The sequence below is a fragment of the Oncorhynchus masou genome, unplaced genomic scaffold, assembly GCF_036934945.1.
Source record: "Oncorhynchus masou masou isolate Uvic2021 unplaced genomic scaffold, UVic_Omas_1.1 unplaced_scaffold_1831, whole genome shotgun sequence".
Lineage (NCBI taxonomy): Eukaryota > Metazoa > Chordata > Actinopteri > Salmoniformes > Salmonidae > Oncorhynchus > Oncorhynchus masou.
Window position 1 is genome coordinate 58,599 of NW_027008344.1, and position 26,062 is coordinate 84,660.

General features: G+C 43.7%; 1 protein-coding gene across 1 annotated transcript; it reads left to right on the plus strand.

Annotated features, from left to right (window-relative positions):
• Positions 1-3,451: 3,451 nt before the first annotated feature.
• LOC135532351 (sodium-dependent neutral amino acid transporter B(0)AT1-like) lies at positions 3,452-25,300 on the plus strand. Its single transcript, XM_064959914.1, has 12 exons — positions 3,452-3,682; positions 11,499-11,639; positions 11,796-11,933; positions 14,393-14,574; positions 14,760-14,870; positions 15,130-15,242; positions 18,680-18,808; positions 19,155-19,311; positions 19,668-19,872; positions 20,127-20,286; positions 24,671-24,833; positions 25,082-25,300. Exons 1-12 carry the CDS (start codon positions 3,478-3,480, stop codon positions 25,298-25,300), a joined length of 1,923 nt encoding a protein of 640 aa, XP_064815986.1. The 5' UTR covers positions 3,452-3,477.
• Positions 25,301-26,062: the final 762 nt, after the last annotated feature.

The window sequence follows — 26,062 nt, forward strand, 5'->3', positions numbered from 1 at the left end:
TGTCTAATTATCTCTGGTCCTCTCTCCGGCCTTATCACAAGTCAAATATATGAAATACTTAAATAAGATGATTTTAAAACACTAAATAGAATGTCAAAGCTGTAAAACATTCTCCTAAAAATAAACCATCAACTTAGTGAATATCATTGGTGTTTAATATGAGGGTTTCAGCATGAAATATCCTCTTTTGTTTTTACACACTTGTATTTATTTTACTATGTCGTCAACATGTATTTGATGTAAATGTTTTGGCGCTAAACTGGTGGCAGGTGTGAAAAAAGTCAATGGTTGGAAGAGTTGCAGAGTTAATTGAAAATAATGCCATTCTTGATTAGATGCTTTTTAAAATTAATTAGACCATTTTTATTTAAACCATATGGTCTATTTACTAGAAACTCATGGACACAGATATAAACATGATATATATATATATATATATATATATATATATATAAACATGATATATATGATATATATATGATATATATAGTATTCATGTTTATAAGTTATTCAAGTATAAATGACAAAGGTTACATTAGATTGCCATAGATGTTCTGTTAATTACCACATTTACAGAAGGCTCCGATAACGTTGGTGAATTACTGGTAGCTTTGCAACCCTAGTTGTGGTGAAGAGATCAGGTCAGCTAAACAGAGGTTTACTGTTGTGGTCCCCATTTAACTAGTCTCAGACATGCCAGACTAGGGCAGCAGGAACATGGTTCATGTGGGCTAGGCAAGGCATCCCATCTGCCTAGGGAGAAAACCATTTAACGGTCACCGCTGCTTGTCCCCACGACCAAGGCCATGGCATGGCAGTCTAGTTCACACCCATCCAATCTATAGCCTGTGTCCCAAATGGAAACCAATCCCCTAGGTATGTAGTACACTTCTTTTGACCTAGTTCCTCTGAGTTATGGAATGCTGAATACCCTAGGGGCCGTTGTCAAAAGAAGTGCTCTATATAGGGAAAAGGATGCTCTTTGGGACAAGGCCTAGGTCTGTCCATACATTCCAGCATGGTCCTCATCAGCTGTCCATGCATGCAGCGTTCCACTAGACTCGTGAATACCACACGAACACCGCCCCTAAAACTAGTCCTCTGGCACAGTATTCATAGGTTTTTACATTTTGGAAATGCTTTGAATTGACTGTCAAACCAATGATGTCTCATTCTCCCAGGCCGGTAGCATCAATCAAGAGGAGGTTTACTTTACACCCATTAATGGTTTCTCCATACTGATTAGAGGAAAGTATTAATGCCACCGAGCTGTGGATTACATGCAGTCATTGCTATCGTGGGGAGTCATAACCATGGATATCCTGTGTAGGCTGACCCAAATCACTGATGTACAGTACAGTACCCATCCTGAAACCTGTTAACAGTTGACTGGACTCTTGATTGGTTATGATTGGTTACATTTGGTCCTGAAATAGATCAATATGTCCTCCATTTCAGAAAAAAATATTATAGTCATTAACTTTTGTCATACTGGCGACTCAGTGGTGCCAAAGCCTAAAACGTGACATACCTTGTGTGGGGCTTTGAGAAGCCTGTGGACTCCAGCAATCTGATTGATAAGGGGGATATCTTCCCTGAACGTGTACTGAGGCGGTCTGGTCGGCTCAGGAAAATTGGTGCTGTTGAATGGATCAGTATCATCTAAGAACTGTACCCTGCATACAAACGTAGCCATGATGTTGTATCCATGCAAGATGGTTTTTAGAACTCAGGTTTCAAAAAGTAGAAGCGCTCAGTCTGGAGAAATCCTTTGATATGACGCGCAAACCCGCGCCCGACTGCTGGTCCCAACAACAAATCCAAATCCACCGAGCCGTCAGGTTTTCTGCAGCAGGCAGCAAGTCCTGCTCTGCTCTCTCAATTATCGATGCACCCTCCTCTCCATTCGCCCCATACAGGCTCACATAAATAAAGACACTGAACGCCGTCACACGGTAATATAAATCCAGTATCCTTCGCCCTGTCCTGAAGACTTTTCCAGCTATTATTCTCTCGTTCAGAATAAGGTAATTGTATTGTGTAGCGATGAGAGGGACGGCAGTATCCAAGGGCATTGCAGGCAGCCAGGCAGGCAAGGTGCTGAAGCAGACTGCGCTGAAGACGGTACTGCTAGACTTGGCGTCTGACGGTAACGTTAGTGGGATAGGGACTCCCTCCTCCAGCGCAAACTCGGCCAGTAGCAGCAGACAGCGCTGTCAGGGCGATGCAGGACGGGACCTTCACATTATGTGCGTGTTGGTGACCTCCTGTGGCCGTGTGAAGAGAGGCTTGAAATACAATGCATTGTTGCCTGTACCCTGTGGGGACAGTACAGTAGCTTACTGACGACAGATACTGAAACTTTAGAAGATTGTTGTTGTATGAATTGATTGGCTAAAGGAAATGATAATATGTTACCTATAGCTATAATTATATTAATAACGATGATGATTTGTTCTGGTTTTGTGTTGCCATGTTCAAATCAAATTAAAATCAAATTATATTTGTCACATGCCCGGATACAACAGTTTGCATTCTGTTGTATTCTGTTTATAACAGTTTGTTGTATTAATTGCAGATGATTCCACTCAGTGGTTATAACTTTGGTAAGTAGTCAGGTGAGTGAACAGTAGGAGCATTGGGCCAGTAACCGAAAGATCGCTGGTTCAAATCCTGGAGCTAACAAGGTAAAAAAAGAAGTCCTTCTGCCCCTGAGCAAGGCAGTTAACCCACTGTTCCCCCAGTGCTGATGATGTGGATGTGGATGAAGGCAGCCACCCACACCTCTGTGATTCAGAGGGGTTGGGCTAAATGCAGTTGAATTTCAGTTGAATGCATTCAGTTGTACAACTGACTAGGTATCCCCCTTTCTCTTTCCCATTCTGCTGAGCAATCAAAATACTGACTTTCTATAGATGAGAGACGCAAGGAACATGATTAAGGCCAGGGTTTTATCCTGACCATCAGACATGATCAAGGAAACACTCTGGGCCTAAACACGATTACTGATCTTTAATCATAAACCATTTACCTGACCATACGTTTTGCTGAGCTTGTTTTTTACACCTGAAGTTGATAACCTCTCTGACATTGCATGTTGAACCATATAGCCTAGAGGTTAAACATCACTATTTGACCCTCGGGTGTCATACTCATCATTATCGGAAAGAGTGGATATACAGTAGGATATGAGATATAGGATGACTCTGTGCATCCCTGACACCTCCCTCTCAGTTAATATAGCAATTACTGTTGAACGTGTTGTTTTGGTTGAGTCACACTTGACAAGATAACTTCACGTGTCACTCTTCAGCTTGGTAAAGCAATCATCTACTAAACAAGTTCAGCTGAAAGGCTGTTTTGCAAAGTTGGCAAACAGTTTTTCCACACCTCAGCTAGTGTACCAGCTACCGGTTACCTAGAGACCAGTTCTCCCCTGTCACACTGCTGAACCTGGCCATCTACACCTGAGGAACCATGAGACTACAGCTGCCCAACCCAGGCCTGGATGACAGGATCCTGTCCCATGAGGAGCTGGACAAGCTGGAGACGGAAGAGGCTGGGAGGGGAGACAGGCCCAAATGGGACAACAAGACCCAATACATGCTCACCTGCGTGGGGTTCTGTGTGGGGCTGGGGAACGTATGGAGATTCCCTTACCTGTGCCAGAGTCATGGGGGAGGTAGGTGTTGTTGTGCTGTGGTGGGGTTGGACGGGCTGTGGTGTGGTTGAATGAGGTTTGCTGGGGTGTGGTGTGGTTGGATGGGGTATGGTGTGGTTGGATGGGCTGTGGTGTGGTTGGATGGGGTTGGATGGTTTGTGGTGTTGTTGGATGGTTTGTGGTGTGGTTGGATGGGGTTAGATGTGGTGTAGTGTAGTGTGGTTAGTTGGGGTGTGGTCTGGTGTGGTTGGATGGGGTTTGGTGTGGTGTGGTGTGGTGTGGTTGGATAGGGTAGGATGGGGTGTGAAAACATGTTTTTAGAAATGTTTACAAATGTGTTGAAATATACAATTTATGTAAGTATTCACACCCCTGAGTCAATACATGTTAGAATCACATTTGGCTGCAATTACAGCTGTGAGGCTCAGTGGTGATCTGTCTCTATGGAGGCTCCGTGGTGATCTGTCTCTATGGAGGCTCTGTGGTGATGGTTGGATGGGAGGCTCAGTGGTGATCTGTCTCTATGGAGGCTTGGATGTCTCTATGGAGGCTCAGTGGATGTCTCTATGGAGGCTCTGTGGTGATATATCTCTATGTGGCTCTGTGGTGGATGGTTTGGTGATCTGTCTCTATGGAGGCTGGTTGATCTGATGGGGTTATCTGTCTCTATGGAGGCTCAGTGGTGATCTGTCTCTATGGAGGCTCCATGGTGATCTGCCTCTATGGTGGCTCTGTGGTGATCTGCCTCTATGGTGGCTCCGTGGTGATCTGTCTCTATGGAGGCTCCATGGTGATCTGTCTCTATGGAGGCTCCGTGGTGATCTGTCTCTATGGAGGCTCCATGGTGATCTGTCTCTATGGTGGCTCTGTGGTGATCTGCCTCTATGGAGGCTCAGTGGTGATCTGTCTCTATGGAGGCTCAGTGGTGATCTGTCTCTATGGAGGCCCCATAGTGATCTGTCTCTATGGAGGCTCAGTGGTGATCTGTCTCTATGGAGGCTCCATGGTGATCTGTCTCTATGGAGGCTCCATGGTCATCTGTCTCTATGGAGGCTCAGTGGTGATCTGTCACTATGGAGGCTCCATGGTGATCTGTCTCTATGGTGGCTCTGTGGTGATCTGTCTCTATGGAGGCTCAGTGGTGATCTGTCTCTATGGAGGCTCAGTGGTGATCTGTCTCTATGGAGGCCCCATGGTGATCTGTCTCTATGGAGGCTCAGTGGTTATCTGTCTCTATGGAGACTCAGTGGTGATCTGTCTCTATGGAGGCTCCATGGTGATCTGTCTCTATGGAGGCACAGTGGTGATCTGTCTCTATGGAGGCTCAGTGGTGATCTGTCTCTATGGAGACTCAGTGGTGATCTGTCTCTATGGAGGCTCCATGGTGATCTGTCTCTATGGAGGCTCAGTGGTGATCTGTCTCTATGGAGGCTCAGTGGTGATCTGTCACTATGGAGGCTCAGTGGTGATCTGTCTCTATGGAGGCCCCATGCTGATCTGTCTCTATGGAGGCTCCATGATGATCTGTCTCTATGGAGGCCCCATGGTGATCTGTCTCTATGGAGGCCCCATGGTGATCTGTGATCCATGGTGATATATCTCTATGGAGGCTCCATGGTGATCTGTCTCTCTCCATGGTGATGGAGGCTCCATGGTGATATATCTCTATGGAGGCTCCATGGTGATCTGTCTCTATGGAGGCCCCATGGTGATCTGTCTCTATGGAGGCCCCATGGTGATCTGTCTCTATGGAGGCTCCATGGTGATATATCTCTATGGAGACTCCATGGTGATCTGTCTCTATGGAGGCTCCATGGTGATATATCTCTATGGAGGCTCCATGGTGATATATCTCTATGGAGGCTCCATGGTGATCTGTCTCTATGGAGGCTCCATGGTGATCTGTCTCTATGGAGGCCCCATGGTGATCTGTCTCTATGGAGGCTCCATGGTGATCTGTCTCTATGGAGGCCCCATGGTGATCTGTCTCTATGGAGGCTCCATGGTGATATATCTCAGGAGGCTCCATGGTGATCTGTCTCTATGGAGGCTCCATGGTGATCTGTCTCTATGGAGGCCCCATGCTGATCTGTCTCTATGGAGGCTTCATGGTGATCTGTCTCTATGGAGGCTCCATGTGGTGAGGCTCCATGGTGATCTGTTTCTATGGAGGCCCCATGCTGATCTGTCTCTATGGAGGCCCCATGCTGATCTGTCTCTTTGGAGGCTCCATGGTGATATATCTCTATGGAGGCTCCATGGTGATCTGTCTCTATGGAGGCTCCATGGTGATATATCTCTATGGAGGCTCCATGGTGATATATCTCTATGGAGGCTCCATGGTGATCTGTCTCTATGGAGGCCCCATGCTGATCTGTCTCTATGGAGGATCTGTCTCTATGGAGGCCCCATGGTGATCTGTCTCTATGGAGGCCCCATGGTGATCTGTCTCTATGGAGGCTCCATGGTGATATATCTCTATGGAGGCTCCATGGTGATCTGTCTCTATGGAGGCTCCATGGTGATATATCTCTATGGAGGCTCCATGGTGATATATCTCTATGGAGGCTCCATGGTGATCTGTCTCTATGGAGGCCCCATGGTGATCTGTCTCTATGGAGGCCCCATGGTGATCTGTCTCTATGGAGGCCCCATGGTGATCTGTCTCTATGGAGGCCCCATGGTGATCTGTCTCTATGGAGGCTCCATGGTGATATATCTCTATGGAGGCTCCATGGTGATCTGTCTCTATGGAGGCTCCATGGTGATATATCTCTATGGAGGCTCCATGGTGATATATCTCTATGGAGGCTCCATGGTGATCTGTCTCTATGGAGGCCCCATGGTGATCTGTCTCTATGGAGGCCCCATGGTGATCTGTCTCTATGGAGGCTCCATGGTGATCTCTATGGAGACTCCATGGTGATCTGTCTCTATGGAGGCTCCATGGCTCCATGGTGATATATCTCTATGGAGGCTCCATGGTGATCTGTCTCTATGGAGGCTCCATGGTGATCTGTCTCTATGGAGGCCCCATGCTGATCTGTCTCTATGGAGGCTCCATGGTGATCTGTCTCTATATGGTGATCTGTCTCTATGGAGGCTCCATGGTGATATATCTCTATGGAGGCTCCATGGTGATCTGTCTCTATGGAGGCTCCATGGTGATCTGTCTCTATGGAGGCCCCATGCTGATCTGTCTCTATGGAGGCTTCATGGTGATCTGTCTCTATGGAGGCTCCATGGTGATCTGTCTCTATGGAGGCTCCATGGTGATCTGTTTCTATGGAGGCCCCATGCTGATCTGTCTCTATGGAGGCCCCATGCCATGGTGATATATCTCTATGGAGGCTCCATGGTGATCTGTCTCTATGGAGGCTCCATGGTGATATATCTGGAGGCTCCATGGTGATATATCTCTATGGAGGCTCCATGGTGATCTGTCTCTATGGAGGCCCCATGGTGATCTGTCTCTATGGAGGCCCCATGCTGATCTGTCTCTATGGAGGCTCCATGGTGATCTGTCTCTATGGAGGCTCCATGGTGATCTGTCTCTATGGAGGCTCCATGGTGATATATCTCTATGGAGACTCCATGGTGATCTGTCTCTATGGAGGCTCCATGGTGATATATCTCTATGGAGGCTCCATGGTGATATATCTCTATGGAGGCTCCATGGTGATCTGTCTCTATGGAGGCTCCATGGTGATCTGTCTCTATGGAGGCCCCATGCTGATCTGTCTCTATGGAGGCTCCATGGTGATCTGTCTCTATGGAGGCCCCATGGTGATCTGTCTCTATGGAGGCTCCATGGTGATATATCTCTATGGAGGCTCCATGGTGATCTGTCTCTATGGAGGCTCCATGGTGATCTGTCTCTATGGAGGCCCCATGCTGATCTGTCTCTATGGAGGCTTCATGGTGATCTGTCTCTATGGAGGCTCCATGGTGATCTGTCTCTATGGAGGCTCCATGGTGATCTGTTTCTATGGAGGCCCCATGCTGATCTGTCTCTATGGAGGCTCCATGGTGATCTGTTTCTATGGAGGCTCCAGCACCACAAACACTGCATTTCATTAGCTAATGTAGTAACCTATTACTACTACTTATGCTGACAGGCCTTGTATAGGTGTTAAAGCTCATTTACATCACACCTCCAGTCATCGTGACTTGTCAATGACTGATGGACAGGACATGCCTGGAATCAATAGATAGATCCCAGGAAAAATATCTGACTGATTGTCAGTTAGTATAACAGAGTTATTCATTTGCACTTTGCCCATGTGGCCAAACACATGATGCTACAGGGCCTTCAGAAGGTATTAATTCCCCTTGACTTATTCCACATTTTGTTGTGTTACAGCCTGAATTCAACTTTTTTTTTAAATTCACTATTCACAATCTACACACAATACCCCATAATGACAAAGTGAAAACATGTTTTTAAAATGTTTGCAAATGTTTTGAAATATACAATTTATGTAAGTATTCACACCCCTGAGTCAATACATGTTAGAATCACCTTTGGCAGCAATTACAGCTGTGAGTCTTTCTGGGTAAGTCTTTTAAAGCTTTGCACACCTGGATTGTACAATATTTGCACATTTTTATTTTTTAACATTCTTTAAACTCAAGTTGGTTGTTGATCATTGCTAGACAGCCATTTTCAAGTCTTGCCATAGATCTTCAAGCTGATTTAAGTAAAATCTGTAACTAGTCTACTCAGGAACATTAAATGTCATCTTGGAAGCAACTCCAGTGTATATTTGGCCTTGTGTTTAAGGTTATTGTCCTGCTGAAAGGTGAACGTCTCCCAGTGTCTGTTGGAAAGCAAACTGAACCAGGTTTTCCTCTACGATTTTGCCTGTACTTAGATGTTTTAGGTTTCGTTTTATCCTATAAATCTCCCCAATCGATGACAAGCATACATACCCATACCATGATGCAGCCACCACATGCTTGAAAAAAATGAAGAGTGGTGTTCAGGGATGTGTTGTGTTGGATTTGCCCCAAACTTAACACTTTGTATTCAGGACATAAAGTTAATTCAAATTGTTTGCATTATTACTTTAGTGCCTTATTTCATACAGGATGCATGTTTTGGAATATTTTTGTTCTATACAATATTTGAGTTCTTTTCACTCTGTAAATTTGTTTAGCATTGTGTAATGACTACAATGTTGTTGATCCATCCTCAATGATTTCCTAGCACAGCCATTAAACTCTGTAACTGTTTTAATGACCCTCCTGTTGAGTTTGTTTCATGTTAATTAATTCTGTGTTCCCTGTCCAAAATGACTGCCCCATTATAGATGATTATAAACCCATAATAATACATATATTATCACCTAATGTTGTGTTAGATATTTTTATAAACTTAAGTTCTTGTGAACATTACAAGTTTTGAACTTCTATTTGCTATTTATGGCCTGTTGGCCTCATTGACCTGAGCTCATACAACTAGTTTTTGAGTAGAAAAAGCATAATATATGGATTATTTTGACTATAACAAATACTCAGATGAAACATATTGTGCTATTTATCACAGACTACATTGTGTCAAAGTTTAACAAGGACTCTCTCCTCCTCACCAGTGTCATGATCAAAGATATCATCTAAGATATGATCTAGAGCCTCACATACAGTATATCATTTGGTCATTGTGCTGCCACAGAATGAATTGTGAGCAAGGCCTCAAAAAAAAATGATATACCAGAGCTGCGAGAAAAGTTCTATATATTATTAAAACAATGTTGCGAATATTTGTGAGAATGCCAACAGGTGTGGTTCCCGCGGGGGAAAGATTCTATTGGGGAAAGGTTCCTGTGGGGGTTGCCATGGAAGCCAAGAAGGGGAGTGAGGTGTGTGTGTGTGTGTGTGTGTGTGTGTGTGTGTGTGTGTGTGTGTGTGTGTGTGTGTGTGTGTGTGTGTGTGTGTGTGTGTGTGTGTGTGCTCACGCGCATGTGGGGGTCTGGGAGAGGAAGTGTGTCCATCTGATGAATGGGCATGTGCCTGAACTTAATTTTATACACTAATTGTAGTCTCACCCATTCATTTCTAATGACCGGCCATTTTTTACTGGGAAAACCACAGGTGTACAAAAGTTAAATAAAACACCCAAAATGTAATGAATATCATCTCAATGTATTTTATGTGTTCAGATGCACTGTGTGGACAAAGTCATGGAACCTCATGACAATCAGATTAAATGAACTACATTTTCAGAGAGAAACCTTGTAAATCAGTCAAATTCGACCGGAACACAGCAGGAGGGTTAAAGTCCATTGGCCTCATGGTAAAATCCCTGAGCGGTTTCCTTCCTCTCCGGCAACTGAGTTAGGGAGGACACCTACATCTTTGTAGTGACTGGGTATATTGATGCACCACCCAAAGTGTAATTAATAACTTCACCATGCTCAAAGGGATATTCAATGTCTGCTTTTTTTGTATCCTTCTACCAATAGTTACCCTTCTTTGCAAGATATTGGAAAAAGTTGCTGGTCTATGTAGTTGAATCTGTTTTAGAAATTCAGTGCTCGACTGAGGAACCTTACAGATGTGTGGGGTACAGAGATGAGGTAGTCATTAAAAAAGCATGTTAAACACTATTATTGCAGAGTCCATGCAACTTATTGTGACTGGTTAAGCACATGTTTACTGCTGAACTCATTTAGGCCATAACAAAGGGCTTGAATACTTACTGACTCAAGACATTTCAGCTTTTATTCATTTGTAAGAAATTCGCAAAACATAATTCCACTTTGACATTATGAGGTATTGTGTGTAGGCCAGGGTCACAAACATCTCAATTGAATCTCTCTAAAATTCAGGCTGTAACACAACAAAATGTGGAGAAAGTCAAGGGGTGTGAATACTTTCTGAAGACACTGTATAGCCATCTACTGTATTGTTGGCAAACACCGAGAAGACTATTTCTAATGGTTATACACTAATGAGGGATGTAACTACAACATGGGCTCTCTTGTGCCAACACAGGGTAGATAGGGCGCTTTAGCCCAGTAAAATCCACCCAGTGTGATAATTGGAATGAAACACCTCCTCTCTTATCTTATCTAAATACAGAGAGAGTGCCTAAATGGACTTACGGTAACATCCCATCACGTTCTATGGAAACCGTTTGACTACTAGCGAATGACAGATAAGGACTGTTAAGGCAGATAAAGACTGTTATCTACTGAAGATTGCTGATGGACAGGAAAGCCTTGAGAAGTGTTTGTTGTGAACTGAGGGATAATCACCTGCACATTGAACCACCAACACCATCACTATCCTGTGCCACAGTAAATCCTTTACTTCAGCCATTCCTGCCTGCAACAGGTGCATTGACTTGTCTCCGTAAAAGGACATCAGTGTTATGTGATTCACAAGTGGTTTTATTGCTTCTCTCCATCTGTTTCTCTCTATCCTTTTTTTGGCAGTATGTTTAGATAGACAGGCATGTGTATCGATGACTCCTGTGTTTTTATCCAAACCCAAGTACAGGTGTTTCATATTTCAATTTGAACCTTTATTTAACTAGGCAAGTCAGTTAAGAACACATTCTTAGCCTATTGGGGAACAGTGGGTTAACTGCCTTGTTCAAGGGCAGAATGACAGATTCTTACCTTATCAGCTTGGGGATTCGATCCAGCAACCTTTCGGTTAAAGGCTCAGCGTTCGAACCACTAGGCCACCTGCCACCCCTATATATGATACAGAAGACTTGTAATATACACTCCATTACATCTGCAGGTGTCTATATGTCATGAGATGTCAGTAAGAGTCATGGATATTTACCAATGATTTAAGAGCTTGATTGTGGCCTCTTTGTTCTCAGGTGCATTCATGATTCCTTTCCTGATCCTACTGGTTCTAGAAGGTGTTCCCCTGCTCCATCTGGAGTTTGCTATTGGTCAACGTCTAAGGAAAGGCAGTTTAGGCGTGTGGTCAACAATTCATCCCTACTTAGCTGGAGTTGGTAAGCAACACCTTCCCCATCTCTGGTCCAGGGCAAATACATAAGGTGCAGTTTGCTGCATGTAAGCAGCAGATAAATGCCCCGGTACCAGAGCTACACGTGATGCTTCAATAAACCTTGAGTCCTCATGGACTCACTGCTCTGTGTTCTTACCAGGCATAGCGTCCATGTGTGTGTCCTTTCTGGTCAGCCTGTACTACAACACCATCATGGCCTGGGTGATGTGGTACTTCTTTAACTCCTTCCAAGAGACGCTGCCTTGGAGCCAATGTCCAGTCAATTACAATCTAACAGGTAAGAGTTCAGTACAGACACCGTCTCCATGCAAGATTGGTAAAAATGAGATATCAAATTAAATGAGATTCATTAGTCACATGTTTCCGAATAGAACAGGTGTAGACCTTAGAGTGAAAGGCTTACTTACAGGCCCTAACCAACTGGTGTAGACATTACAGTGAAATGCTTACTTACAGGCCCTAACCAACAGGTGTAGACCTTACAGTGAAAGGCTTACTTACAGGCCCTAACCAACAGGTGTAGACGTTACAGTGAAAGGTTTACTTACAGGCCTTAACCAACAGGTGTAGACCTTACAGTGAAAGGCTTACTTACAGGCCCTAACCAACAGGTGTAGACGTTACAGTGAAAGGCTTACTTACAGGCCCTAACCAACAGGTGTAGACTTTACAGTGAAAGGCTTACTTACAGGCCCTAACCAACAGGTGTAGACCTTACAGTGAAAGGCTTACTTACAGGCCCTAACCAACAGGTGTAGACCTTACAGTGAAAGGCTTACTTACAGGCCCTAACCAACAGGTGTAGACGTTACAGTGAAAGGCTTACTTACAGGCCCTAACCAACAGGTGTAGACTTTACAGTGAAAGGCTTACTTACAGGCCCTAACCAACAGGTGTAGACCTTACAGTGAAAGGTTTACTTACAGGCCTTAACCAACAGGTGTAGACGTTACAGTGAAAGGCTTACTTACAGGCCCTAACCAACAGGTGTAGACGTTACAGTGAAAGGTTTACTTACAGGCCTTAACCAACAGGTGTAGACGTTACAGTGAAAGGCTTACTTACAGGCCCTAACCAACAGGTGTAGACGTTACAGTGAAAGGCTTACTTACAGGCCCTAACCAACAGGTGTAGACGTTACAGTGAAAGGCTTACTTACAGGCCCTAACCAACAGGTGTAGACCTTACAGTGAAAGGCTTACTTACAGGCCTTAACCAACAGGTGTAGACGTTACAGTGAAAGGTTTACTTACAGGCCCTAACCAACAGGTGTAGACGTTACAGTGAAAGGCTTACTTACAGGCCCTAACCAACAGGTGTAGACGTTACAGTGAAAGGCTTACTTACAGGCCCTAACCAACAGGTGTAGACATTACAGTGAAAGGTTTACTTACAGACCCTAACCAACAGGTGTAGACCTTACAGTGAAAGGCTTACTTACAGGCCTTAACCAACAGGTTTAGACGTTACAGTGAAAGGCTTACTTACAGGCCTTAACCAACAGGTGTAGACGTTACAGTGAAAGGTTTACTTACAGGCCCTAACCAACAGGTGTAGACGTTACAGTGAAAGGCTTACTTACAGGCCCTAACCAACAGGTGTAGACCTTACAGTGAAAGGTTTACTTACAGGCCCTAACCAACAGGTGTAGACGTTACAGTGAAAGGTTTACTTACAGGCCCTAACCAACAGGTGTAGACCTTACAGTGAAAGGTTTACTTACAGGCCCTAACCAACAGGTGTAGACGTTACAGTGAAAGGTTTACTTACAGGCCCTAACCAACAGGTGTAGACGTTACAGTGAAAGGCTTACTTACAGGCCCTAACCAACAGGTGTAGACGTTACAGTGAAAGGCTTACTTACAGGCCCTAACCAACAGGTGTAGACGTTACAGTGAAAGGTTTACTTACAGGCCCTAACCAACAGGTGTAGACCTTACAGTGAAATGCTTACTTACAGGCCCTAACCAACAGGTGTAGACATTACAGTGAAAGGCTTACTTACAGGCCCTAACCAACAGGTGTAGACCTTACAGTGAAATGCTTACTTACAGGCCCTAACCAACAGGTGTAGACGTTACAGTGAAATGCTTACTTACAGGCCCTAATCAACAATGCAGTTTAAAAAGAAATATGTATAAGAATAAGAGATAAAAGTGACAAGTAATTAAAGAACAGCAGTAAAATAACAATAGTGAGACTATATACTGATACAGAGTCAATGTGCGTGGACACCGGTTAGTTGTGGTAGTATGTACATGTAGGTAGACTTATTAAAGTTTCTATGCATAGATGACAACAGAGTCGCAGATGAACTGTATAGTATTTGAGACATTATGGGGGTCAGGGGTCAATTCCATTTAAAATTCGGCAAATTCAGAAAGCCGACAGATATTTCATAGAAGAGAACTGAGAAAAATGTTAGTTTACTTTCTGAATTAATTAACTGAATTGAAATGGAATTGACCTCAACCCTGATAAACATGCTTCACTCTCAGGATGACAGCTATATTACAAGGAAGAAGTAGATTTGTTATGGAATCTGGAGATACTGTACATGTACTATGACTGAACATTGTGCATCCTAAATGCCACCCTATTCCCTATAGTGCAATACGTTTGACCAAAGCTCTATTGGCCCAGGTCAAAAGTATTGCACTATGTATGAATCATCAAGTCATGTATGTCTAATTATAATAATGTATTATTTGTAAATTCTTTCCCTAAATGTCTCAGGCCTGGTGTCAGAGTGTGAGCAGAGCTCCCCAGTGGACTACTTCTGGTACAGAGAGACCCTGAACACCACCCCAGACATTGGTGAGAACGGGGGTCTGCAGTGGTGGATGGTGCTGTGTCTGGTCAGTGCCTGGGCCGTGCTCTACATCTGCATCATCCGAGGCATCGAGACCACTGGGAAGGTAGAGCAGCTCAATCTATCTGAGATGACCTTCACATTTATATCCAATTATGACCAATAACAATGGATGAACATTGGAAAATGGACAAATAAAATAGCATAAAGGTAGTTTTCTGTTATCATGTCTCAGTGATTGCGAATACAAATAAAGGTATAGTGAAATCCCTGTCTCCCCTCTCCTCATAGGCTGTGTATGTCACCTCAACGCTACCCTACGTAGTGTTGAGCATTTTCCTGATCAGAGGTCTGACTTTGAAAGGCTCTTTGAGTGGAGTTGTGTTTCTCTTCACCCCAAACGTAAGTCAAGTGTTGTGGTCCAAATGGCAACCTATTCCCTATATAGTGTACTACTTTTGACTACAGCCATATGGGCCCTGGTTAAAAGTAGTGCACTATACAGGGAATAGGATGCCATTTGGGACACTGTTACACTTCACAAAAAAACCTCACGCTAAAAGAAATGTAAACCCATCCCTGAACTGACATTAGATAAATAGGTCATATATAAATCAGGTAAATCTGAATCATGGGACAAAACGTTGTGTTGTTGTCCCAGTTGACAGAGCTGACCAACCCAACTACCTGGCTGGATGCAGGGGCCCAGGTGTTCTATTCCTTCTCCATAGCATTTGGTGGACTCATCTCTTTTTCCAGCTACAACTCTGTGCAGTAAGTCACAATCAACCACCTAAATAAACTACTATTGTTTAATCAATGTATTATATATTTTAGGAAAAAAGTGGTTTACTATGTTATATTGGGACACTTTTGAATTGTGTTATAAAGCCCGACAACTGTGCTAAAATAGAGTGTTATGGTGTCCATATCAGGACATGCTCAGTCTCAGCACCTGGGTCTCGATCCCGCCCTGTGCAACTGGGTCCTGGACTTTCTGACGGGACGCCCCCAGATGGTGAGGGTAGGAAACAACATCTCCATCCCGCTGATCCTCAACACTGGGGCCCCACAAGGGTGCGTTCTCAGCCCTCTCATGTACTCCCTGTTCACCCACGACTGCGTGACCATGCACGCCTCCAACTCAATCATCAAGTTTGCAGACGACACTACAGTGGTAGGCTTGATTACCAACAACGATGAGAAGACCTACAGGGAGAAGGTGAGGGCCCTCGGAGTGTGGTGTTAGGAAAATAACCTCACACTCAAAGTCAACAAAACAAAGGAGAAGATCGTCGACTTCAGGAAACAGCAGAGGGAGCACCCCCCTATCCACATCGACGGGACAATAGTGGAGAAGGTGGAAAGTTTTAAGTTCCTCGGGGTACACATCAAGGACAAACTGAAATGGTCCACCCACACAGACAGCGTTTCTTCAGGAGGCTGAAGAAATTTGGCTTGTCATCGAAAACACTCACAAACTTTTACAGATGCACAATCGAGAGCATCCTGTCGGGCTGTATCACCGCCTGGTACGGCAACTGCCCCGCCCATAACCGTAAGGCTCTCCAGAGGGTAGTGAGGTCTGCACAACACATCACCGGGGGCATACCTGCCCTCCAGGACACCTACACCACCCAATGTCACAGGAAGGCCATAAAGATCATCAAGGACAACAACCACCCGAGCCACTGCCCGTTCAACCCGCTATCATCCAGAAGGCGAGGTCAGTACAGGTGCATCAAAGCAGGGACTGAGAGACTGAAAAACAGCTTCTATCTCAAGGACATCGGACTGTTAATTAAACAGTCATCACTAACATTGAGTGGCTGCTGCCAACATGCTGACTCAAATCTCTAGCCACTGTAATAATGGAAAATTGATGTAATAAATGTATCACTAGCCACTTTAAACAATGCCACTTTATATAATGTTTACATACCCTACATTACTCATCTCATATGTATATACTGTACTCTACAGCGTCTACTGCATCTTGCCAATGTCGCACAGCCATCGCTCATCCATATATTTATATGTACTGTTGTGTCGTTGCTATGCCGGATAAGTGATATGACATGCTATTTTATAAAATCATTTCTCTTTAACTAATATTACCTGATTAAACTAATCGTGTAAATGTAATTAACTAGATAGTCGGGGCACCACGAAATAATGTTAAGAGAGCTGTTATCTTCTGAATAAGTTCTCTTAAAGACCTGGTAATCTTTTACCTCAATAGCAGTCCATCATTAATTGTCACCTTATTCAGTCTCATCTGAACATCATAAATTCTTGGTTATCTTCACGAACCCTGGCGAACAAGTTGAATCAGCAATACAACATATTATTATGTTTTTTTAAATTTTAATTATTTATTTACTAAATAGCTAAATAATCACACAGAATTACATATACACAGGATGATCATACATTGATTACTAATTATGTCATGCAAGAAAATGTCCCTGGTGGACGGAACCGATAGGACGGCTGGTTACACAATGAAAGGGGGTTGGGTTTGAATGAAAGCAGGGGAAGACTGAGGAACAAAAGGTTTGGGTCGCTATGGGACCTTGTGAAGGAAGCTATGCTATCGTAAATACATAATCTTATGCATTCTAAATAACCGCTCATTTGGAGAAGGAAAATGCAAGAAATATTTACTCTGACCTGCGCTTCGATAGATTGGTCATAGATGGAAGGCTGGGTTGCCCAGCAGGGATCTCTTGTCCTCTGAAGAATGTCTGGTGGTAAAGTGGATACGTTGTAGGTCCGTCGTCGTGTGGTAGAACAAATACTTTGTCCGTCCTTTCCTAGCGCACGTTTACAGCTGCTGCTGCTAACTCAACGGCTAGGAGGTATCACTTCTTTAATAAATAAGGGGAACGGCACCGCAGTACCTCCAGGCTCTGATCAGGCCCTACACCCAAACAAGGGCACTGCGTTCATCCACCTCTGGCCTGCTCGCCTCCCTACCACTGAGGAAGTACAGTTCCCGCTCAGCCCAGTCAAAACTGTTCGCTGCTCTGGCCCCCCAATGGTGGAACAAACTCCCTCACGACGCCAGGACAGCGGAGTCAATCACCACCTTCCGGAGACACCTGAAACCCCACCTCTTCAAGGAATACCTAGGATAGGATAAAGTAATCCTTCTCACCCCCCTCCCCTTAAATGATTTAGATGCACTATTGTAAAGTGGCTGTTCCACTGATGTCAGAATTTGTAAGTCGCTCTGGATAAGAGCGTCTGCTAAATGACTTAAATGTAAATGTAAATGTATAAGAGTTCAAAGGTCATACCAGGTTGCCATACTGTACGCTCATGCTATATTCTGGCTGGTATAGTCGAAATGCATCCTTCCGGCGTGTCGATCGTCACCTCCACATTGAAATTCGCCCTTTTTAAGGTATGGACAGCAGTCCTCACGTCACCGGGAACACGATGCTAATTTTGTTAGTTTATTGTCGTTCAACCGTTTGCAACCAGAGCTCACGCTGAGGTTGGCTTAGTTCTGTAGTTGATATTAGCCCTTTTAACGTATGGACAGCAGTCCTCACATCCTTGGGAACAACAAAGTTACATTTTCGTAAAGGGCCTTATGTAGTGGTGGGAGAGAAGGGTGTGTTTCATAGTTTACAACCAACGTCTGTTCACTTGGGCACTGAGTGAGCAGAATTGTTACTTTATAAAAACCATTTTCTCATTTTCTCACAATAACTAGGATGTGTAGACTTTCCAAGATACAGTTTATGTCATCCTGTCATCAGTAACAATGTCTCAGATGACAACTGATCTGACATCATATTCTTTAAGTACCAATGCATATTTTCAGCTGGTTGGATTACCGAAATATGATTCTGTTCCCCACCCTTTTTTATGTTACCAGACTCTCTCTATGTTAACAAAGGGCTTTCCAACAGTCACATCTGTAGAGTAGAGAGAGGAAAGGGGGGAAGGTATTTATGGGGGTCATAAACCTCACCAACAGGGCAACGTCATGACAGTACACATTCTTATTCATTCCTTTACATTTGTGTACAGTATATAAGGTAGTTGTTGTGAAATTGTTAGATTACTTGTTAGCTGTTACTGCACGGTAGGAACTAGAAGCACAAGCATTTCACTACACTTGCATTAACATCTGCTAACCATGTGTATGTGACCAATACATTTGATTTGATTTGAGCGTTGTTGTTTTTGATCCCCAGTAACAACTGTGAACAGGATGCAGTGATCATCTCTGCCATCAATGGCTTCACCTCCGTCTACGCTGCAACAGTCATCTACACCATCATTGGCTTCAGAGCCACAGAGAGATTTGACAACTGTCTTGGCGGGTAGGAATCTACCCGTCTCTGTAGATGACATGTTCCCACTACAGTACCCACTGCATCCGATATGATATGAGTACAGTTGCCAAAATTCGTCACCTTTCCCAAAATTCCCAGGTTTTTCAGAAATCCCAGTTGGAAGAGTCGTGGAATCAGGATGGGATAAGCAGGACATCTGGGAATCCTCCAACCACAATTTCTGTCAAATCTGGGAATTTTGCAACCCTACATGTACCTTTCAGTGCCCCCTACCTATGATATGACAGTATGATAGCCAATGTGACATAGTTAGATGTAATGTTACCACGAAAGAGGCCATGACGTCACCTCATCTTCCACAATGATTCTGTAGAAATATCCTGGTGCTGCTGAATACATTTGATCTCCCCGAGGGAAACGTCACTGAGAGCAACTATGATCAGGTTCTCCAGAGACTCAATGGAACACATCCAGAAGTCATTCAGGGACTCAACTTGAAGACCTGTGACTTGAACACCTTCCTCAGTGAGGTATGAGTTTTAGGGCTGGTTTCCCAGACACAGATTAACCGTAGTCCCGGACTAAAAAGCATGCTCAATGAGATTCTCCATTGAAAGTGATTTTTAGTCCAGCAGTAGGACTAATCTGTGAATGGGAAACCAGAGTTTTAAAGCTAAGCTAAGGTCTCTTACATACATGCTCCACAAGCTTTTCATTTCATCGTATAAATACTGACAATATAAGAATATTATTTTAGCTTGACTATATGGCAATGGCAATCCAAAGGGAACTATACACTGAATATTCTAGTCCTATACAGTGTAGTAACACAATGTTATTCAAAACAGGCTCTAATTCCACTCCTTCTCTATGTGTCCTGATGCAGGGGGTTGAAGGAACTGGTCTGGCCTTTATCGTGTTCACAGAGGCCATCACTAAGATGCCTGCATCTCCTGTTTGGTCAGTCTTGTTCTTCATCATGCTCTTCTGTCTCGGCCTGTCCTCCATGTTTGGCAATATTGAAGGAATTCTGGTACCACTTCAGGACCTGGGGGTTTTCCCCAAGAGTTGGCCCAAGGAGTCCACCACAGGTGAGACAAGAGCTGGGAAAGACTGGGACCGGACATCAGCTCAGACAACACACCAGCCCATTAATTTCCTTCGGACCAAAATCCCACACTGGTCTAAAGATGGACCAGTCTATCTTTCATTTGCCCAAACTGCCCCATTGCCAGTCTGTTTCTGGACAAGAGCAATCCAGACCTATTTTCTCCAATGTTGAGAGATTGAAACCTCTTTATTAAATATCTCATTAACTCATTAACTGTTCTTTATTCTGTTACAGGGATAACATGTGTCCTCTGCTGCATTGTTGGACTGATATTTGTCCAAGGCTCAGGGAACTACTGGCTGTCACTCTTTGACAGCTTTGCTGGTTCCATACCTCTGCTGATCATTGCACTCTGTGAGATGGGCGGGGTTGTGTACCTCTATGGTATTGATAGGTAAGTAATACATTCATTCTATGAGATGGGCGGGGTGGTATTGATAGGTAAGTAATACATTCATTCTGTGAGATGGTCGGGGTTGTGTACCTCTATGGTATTGATAGGTAAGTAATAAATTCATTCTGTGAGATGGTCGGGGTTGTGTACCTCTATGGTATTGATAGGTAAGTAATAAATTCATTCTGTGAGATGGGCGGGGTTGTGTACCTCTATGGTATTGATAGGTGAGTAATAAATTCATTATGTGAGATGGGCGGGGTTGTGCACCTCTATGGTATTGATAGGTAAGTAATAAATTCATTCTGTGAGATGGTCGGGGTTGTGTACCTCTATGGTATTGATAGGTGAGTAATAAATTCATTCTGTGAGATGGTCGGGGTTGTGTACCTCTATGGTATTGATAGGTGAGTAATAAATTCATTCTGTGAGATGGTCGGGGTGTACCTTGGTGATACCTCTGTGATGGTATTGATAGGTAAGTAATAAATTAATTCTGTGAGATGGTCGGGGTTGTGTACCTCTATGGTATTGATAGGTAAGTAATAAATTCATTCTATGAGATGGGCAGGGTTGAGATCGAAACATTACATCAAATCAAATCAAAATGTACTTGTCACGTGCACTGAATACAACAGGTGAACCTTACAGTGAAATGCTTACTTACAGGCTCTAACCAATAGTGCAAAAAAGGTATTAGGTGAACAATAGGTAAGTAAAGAAATAAAACAACAGTAAAAAGACAGCAAAAAATAACAGCAGCAAGGCTACATACAATAGCTAGGCTATATACAGACACCGGTTAGTCAGGCTGATTGAGGTTTTATGTACATATAGATATGGTTAAAGTGACTGCATATATGATGAACAGAGAGTAGCAGTAGCATAAAAGAGGGTTGGTGGGTGGTGGGTCACAATGCAGATAGCCCGGTTAGCCAATGTGTGGGAGCACTGGTTGGTCGGGCCAATTGAGGTAGTATGTACATGAATGTATAGTTAAAGTGACTATACATATAAGATAAACAGAGAGTAGCAGCAGAGTAAAAGAGGGGTTGGGGGAGGCACACAATGCAAATAGTCCGGGTAACCATTTGGTTACCTGTTCAGGAGTCTTATGGCTTGGGGGTAAAAACTGCTGAGAGGCCTTTTTGTCCTAGACTTGGCACTCCGGTACCGCTTGCCATGTTGTAGTAGAGAGAACAGTATGACTGGGGTGGCTGGGGTCTTTGACAATTAGGGCCTTCCTCTGACACCGCCTGGTGTAGAGGTCCTGGATGACAGGCAGCTTAGCCCCAGTGATGTAAGACACACAATTACCACAACAAACTGTGATTGGATGGAATTTTAATATTTTTGGTACTGGTCAGCCGGGCTAGTAGACGTAAAATTCTACTATCCCAGGTCCTAAATGTCACTCGCCAGTGTGCCAGTTTGACACATTTTCTACTAGCCCGGTCTGAAAAATACTAGCCTTGGGTTAGCTTAATTTCCATCCATTGTAAACTGGGTTGGACTTGCTTGGTGTTGAAAATATGTACTGTACCAGTCAAAGGTTTGGACACACCTACTCATTCAAGGGTTTTTCTTTATTTTGACTATTTTCTACATTGTAGAATAATAGTGAAGACATCAAAACTATTAAATAACACATATGGAATCATGTAGTAACAAGTCTTAAACACTCCTAATATATTTTATATTTAACATTCTTCAAAGTAGCCACCCTTTGCCTTGATGACAGCTTTGCACACTCTTGGCATTCTCTCAACCAGCTTCATGAGGAATGTTTTTCCAACAGTCTTGAAGGAGTTCCCACATATGCTGAGCACTTGTTGGCTGCTTTTCCTCCACTCTGTGGTCCAACTCATCCCAAACCATCTCAATAGGGTTGAGGTTGGGTTATTGTGGAGGCCAAGTCATCTGATGCATCACTCCATCACTCTCCTTCTTGGTTAAATAGCCCTTACACAGCCTGGAGGTGTATTTTGGGTCATTGTCCCGTTGAAAAACAAATCCCACTAAGCGCAAACCAGATGGGATGGTGTAGCTGCAGAATGATATAGTAGCCATGCTGGTTAAGTGTGCTTTGATTTCTAAATAAATCACCGACAGTGTCATCAGCAAAGCACCTCCACACCTCCCCCCCCCCATTCTTCACGGTCGGAACCACACATGCGGAGATCAACCGTTCACCTACTCTGTGTCTCACAAAGACACGGCGGCCCTTTCTGTCTCTGACTGGCCGGTTCCCCTCTTTCCACTGGGATTCTCTGCCTCTAACCCTAGTACAGGGGCTGAGTCACTGGCTTACTGGGGCTCTCTCATACCGTCCCTGGAAGGGGTGCGTCACCTGAGTGGGTTGATTCACTGATGCGGTCATCCTGTCTGGGTTGGCACCCCCTCTTGGGTTGTGCCATGGCGGAGATCTTTGCGGGCTATACTCAGCTTTGTCTCAGGATGGTAAGTTGGTGGTTGAAGATATCCCTCTAGTGGTGTGGGGGCTGTGCTTTGGCAAAGTGGGTGGGGTTATATCCTTCCTGTTTGGCCCTGCCCGGGGGTGTCCTCGGATGGGGCCACAGTGTCTCCTGACCCCTCCTGTCTCAGCCTCCAGTATTTATGCTGCAGTAGTTCATGTGTCGGGGGGCTGGGGTCAGTTTGTTATATCTGGAGTACTTCTCCTGTCCAATTTGGTGTCCTGTGTGAATCTAAGTGTGCGTTCTCTAATTCTCTCCTTCTCTCTCTCTTTCTCTCTCTCGGAGGACCTGAGCCCTAGGACCATGCCCCAGGACTACCTGACATGATGACTCCTTGCTATCCCCAGTCCACCTGGCCGTGCTGCTGCTCCAGTTTCAACTGTTCTGCCGTATTATTATTTGACCATGCTGGTCATTTATGAACATTTGAACATCTTGGCCATGTTCTGTTATAATCTCCACCCGGCACAGCCGGAAGAGGACTGGCCATCCCACATATGCTCTCTCTAATTCTCTTTCTCTCTCTCGGAGGACCTGAGCCCTAGGACCATGCCCCAGGACTACCTGACATGATGACTCCTTGCTGTCCCCAGTCCACCTGGCCGTGCTGCTGCTCCAGTTTCAGCTGTTCTGCCTGATTATTATTCGACCATGCTGGTCATTTATGAACATTTGAACATCTTGGCCATGTTCTGTTATAATCTCTACCCGGCACAGCCAGAAGAGGACTGGCCACCCCACATAGCCTGGTTCCTCTCTAGGTTTCTTCCTAGGTTTTGGCCTTTCTAGGGAGTTTTTCCTAACCACCGTGCTTCTACACCTGCATTGCTTGCTGTTTGGGGTTTTAGGCTGGGTTTCTGTACAGCACTTTGAGATATCAGCTGATGTACGAAGGGCTATATAAATAAATTTGATTTGATTGGAACCAAAAATCTTAAATTTGGACTCATCAGACCAAAGGACATATTTCCACTAGTCTAATGTCCATTGCTCGTGTTTCTTGGCCCAAGCAAGTCTTCCTCTTATTGGTGTTTTTTAACAGGACAATGATCCAAAACACTCCTCCAGTACTGCATCAGATGACCTGGCTTCCACAATCACCTGCCCTCAACCCAATTGAGATGGTTTGGGATGAGTTGCACCACAGAGTGAAGGAAAAGCAGCCAATAAGTGCTCAGCATATGTGGGAACTCCTTCAAGACTGTTAGAAAAACATTCCTGTAACGACGTTTTTCTGTTGAAGGAGGAGCGGACCAAAATGCAGCGTGGTGGTTACTCATGTTTATTAATGAAAATACGACTAGACATGAAATAACTGAATGTACAAAACAACAGATGGAATGTGAAAAAACTATACAGCCTATCTGGTGAACATAAACACAGAGACAGGAACAATCACCCACGAAACACTCAAAGAATATGGCTGCCTAAATATGGTTCCCAATCAGAGACAATGATAATCACCTGACTCTGATTGAGAACCACCTCAGGCAGCCATAGACTATGCTAGACACCCCACAAAACCCCAAGACAAAAACATACCACAATAACCCATGTCACACCTGGCCTGACCAAATAAATGAAGATAAACATAATATATTTCGACCAGGGCGTAACAATTCCTCGTGAAGCTGGTTGAGAGAATTACAAGAGTGTGCAAAGCTGTCATCAAGGCAAAGGGTGGCTACTTTGAAGAATGTAAAATATAAAATATATTTAGATTTCTTTAACACTTTTTTGGTTACTACATGATTCCATATGTATTATTTCATGGTTTTTATGTCTTCACTATTATTCTACAGTGTAGAAAGTAGTAAAAATAAAGCAAACCCTTGAATGAGTCGGTGTGTCCAGACTTTTGACTGGTACAGTATAATAACAATCGTTTTGTGTCTCTCACTCTGTGCCAGGTTCAACGATGATATAAAGTTCATGATTGGCCACAAGCCCAACGTCTTCTGGCAGATCACATGGAGATTTGTCAGCCCCGCCATCATGCTTGTCATCTTTGTGTTCTACTTTATCACTAAAGTCACCGAAACGCTCCTATATAAAACCTGGAATCCTGAATCGGTACGGTTTTTGCTCTGTCAAGTCTATAAATCTGTTGAAATCAAAACATCCAAATTGCAACACATAAATGTATCTATCATTTGTTTTTAGGCCTCTTAACATACTACTCACAAACAAAGATTTTCCATATGCCTATATTTACATGTATAGCTCCACTATTCACATGATCTCCATATGGTACAGTACTGTACATTTCAGTGACAACACGGACATACTAAATGCCTTATTCCATTCATCTTCTGTTACAGGAAAACTTCCCTACATTGGAGGAGAAGCCCTATCCAGCCTGGATCTATGTAATAATCTTTATCCTGGCAGGGACACCCAGTCTAGCTGTGCCTGGCACTGCTCTCTTCAAATGTTTACGGAGGAAGAGAAATAGAAAGTCTGAACAGCAAGAGCTCAAAACAGTCTCTAACCAAATGGACGTGAACGACAAGGCTCAGGATGGTAAATCCCGTACCTGATTACCCTTAATAACTCACCACCAATAAAAAATAAAATAAAAACAAAGCCTTTAACGTATATTCATTTTTATAAACGTATTTATTTACTAATCATTGTTTCTTTCATTTCTTTCATTCTGTAAAGTGTGTTGTGATATGATTTGAATTTGACCGAGATATTTTTAGCATAGTATTGCTGCAAAACTTGTACACTGATATGTCTATGAATGAAAACTGTGGTATCTGAGGATGCTTCTTAGATTGAGGACTCCGGACACCCAAGTACATTTTAGTATTTCATTGTAACTTAGAATAACATTACAGGAATGTAGCTTGCACAAGCTACCTGAGGCCTCTTGAGGTTAAAGCAGACATTAAAGGGCTACGGATAGTGGGAAGCAAACTACATATTGAGTCAATACTGCCATCTATTGGTAAACATAATACTTAACATACACTGAGTGTACAAAACATTAAGAACACCTGCTCTTTCCATGACATAGACTGACCAAGTGAAAGATATGATCTCTTTTTCATGTCAGTTGTTAAATCCACTCCAACTCAGTGTAGATGAAGGTGATTTGACAGGTTAAAGAAGGATTTTTCAGCCTTGAGACATGGATTGTGTGTGAGCCATTCAGAGGGTGAATGGACAAGACAAAATATTTAAGTGCCTTTGAACAGGTTATGGTAGTAGGTGTTAGGCACACCGGTTTGTATCAAGAACTGCAACGCTGCTGGGTTTTTCACACTCAACAGTTTTCCCTGTGTATCAAGAATAGT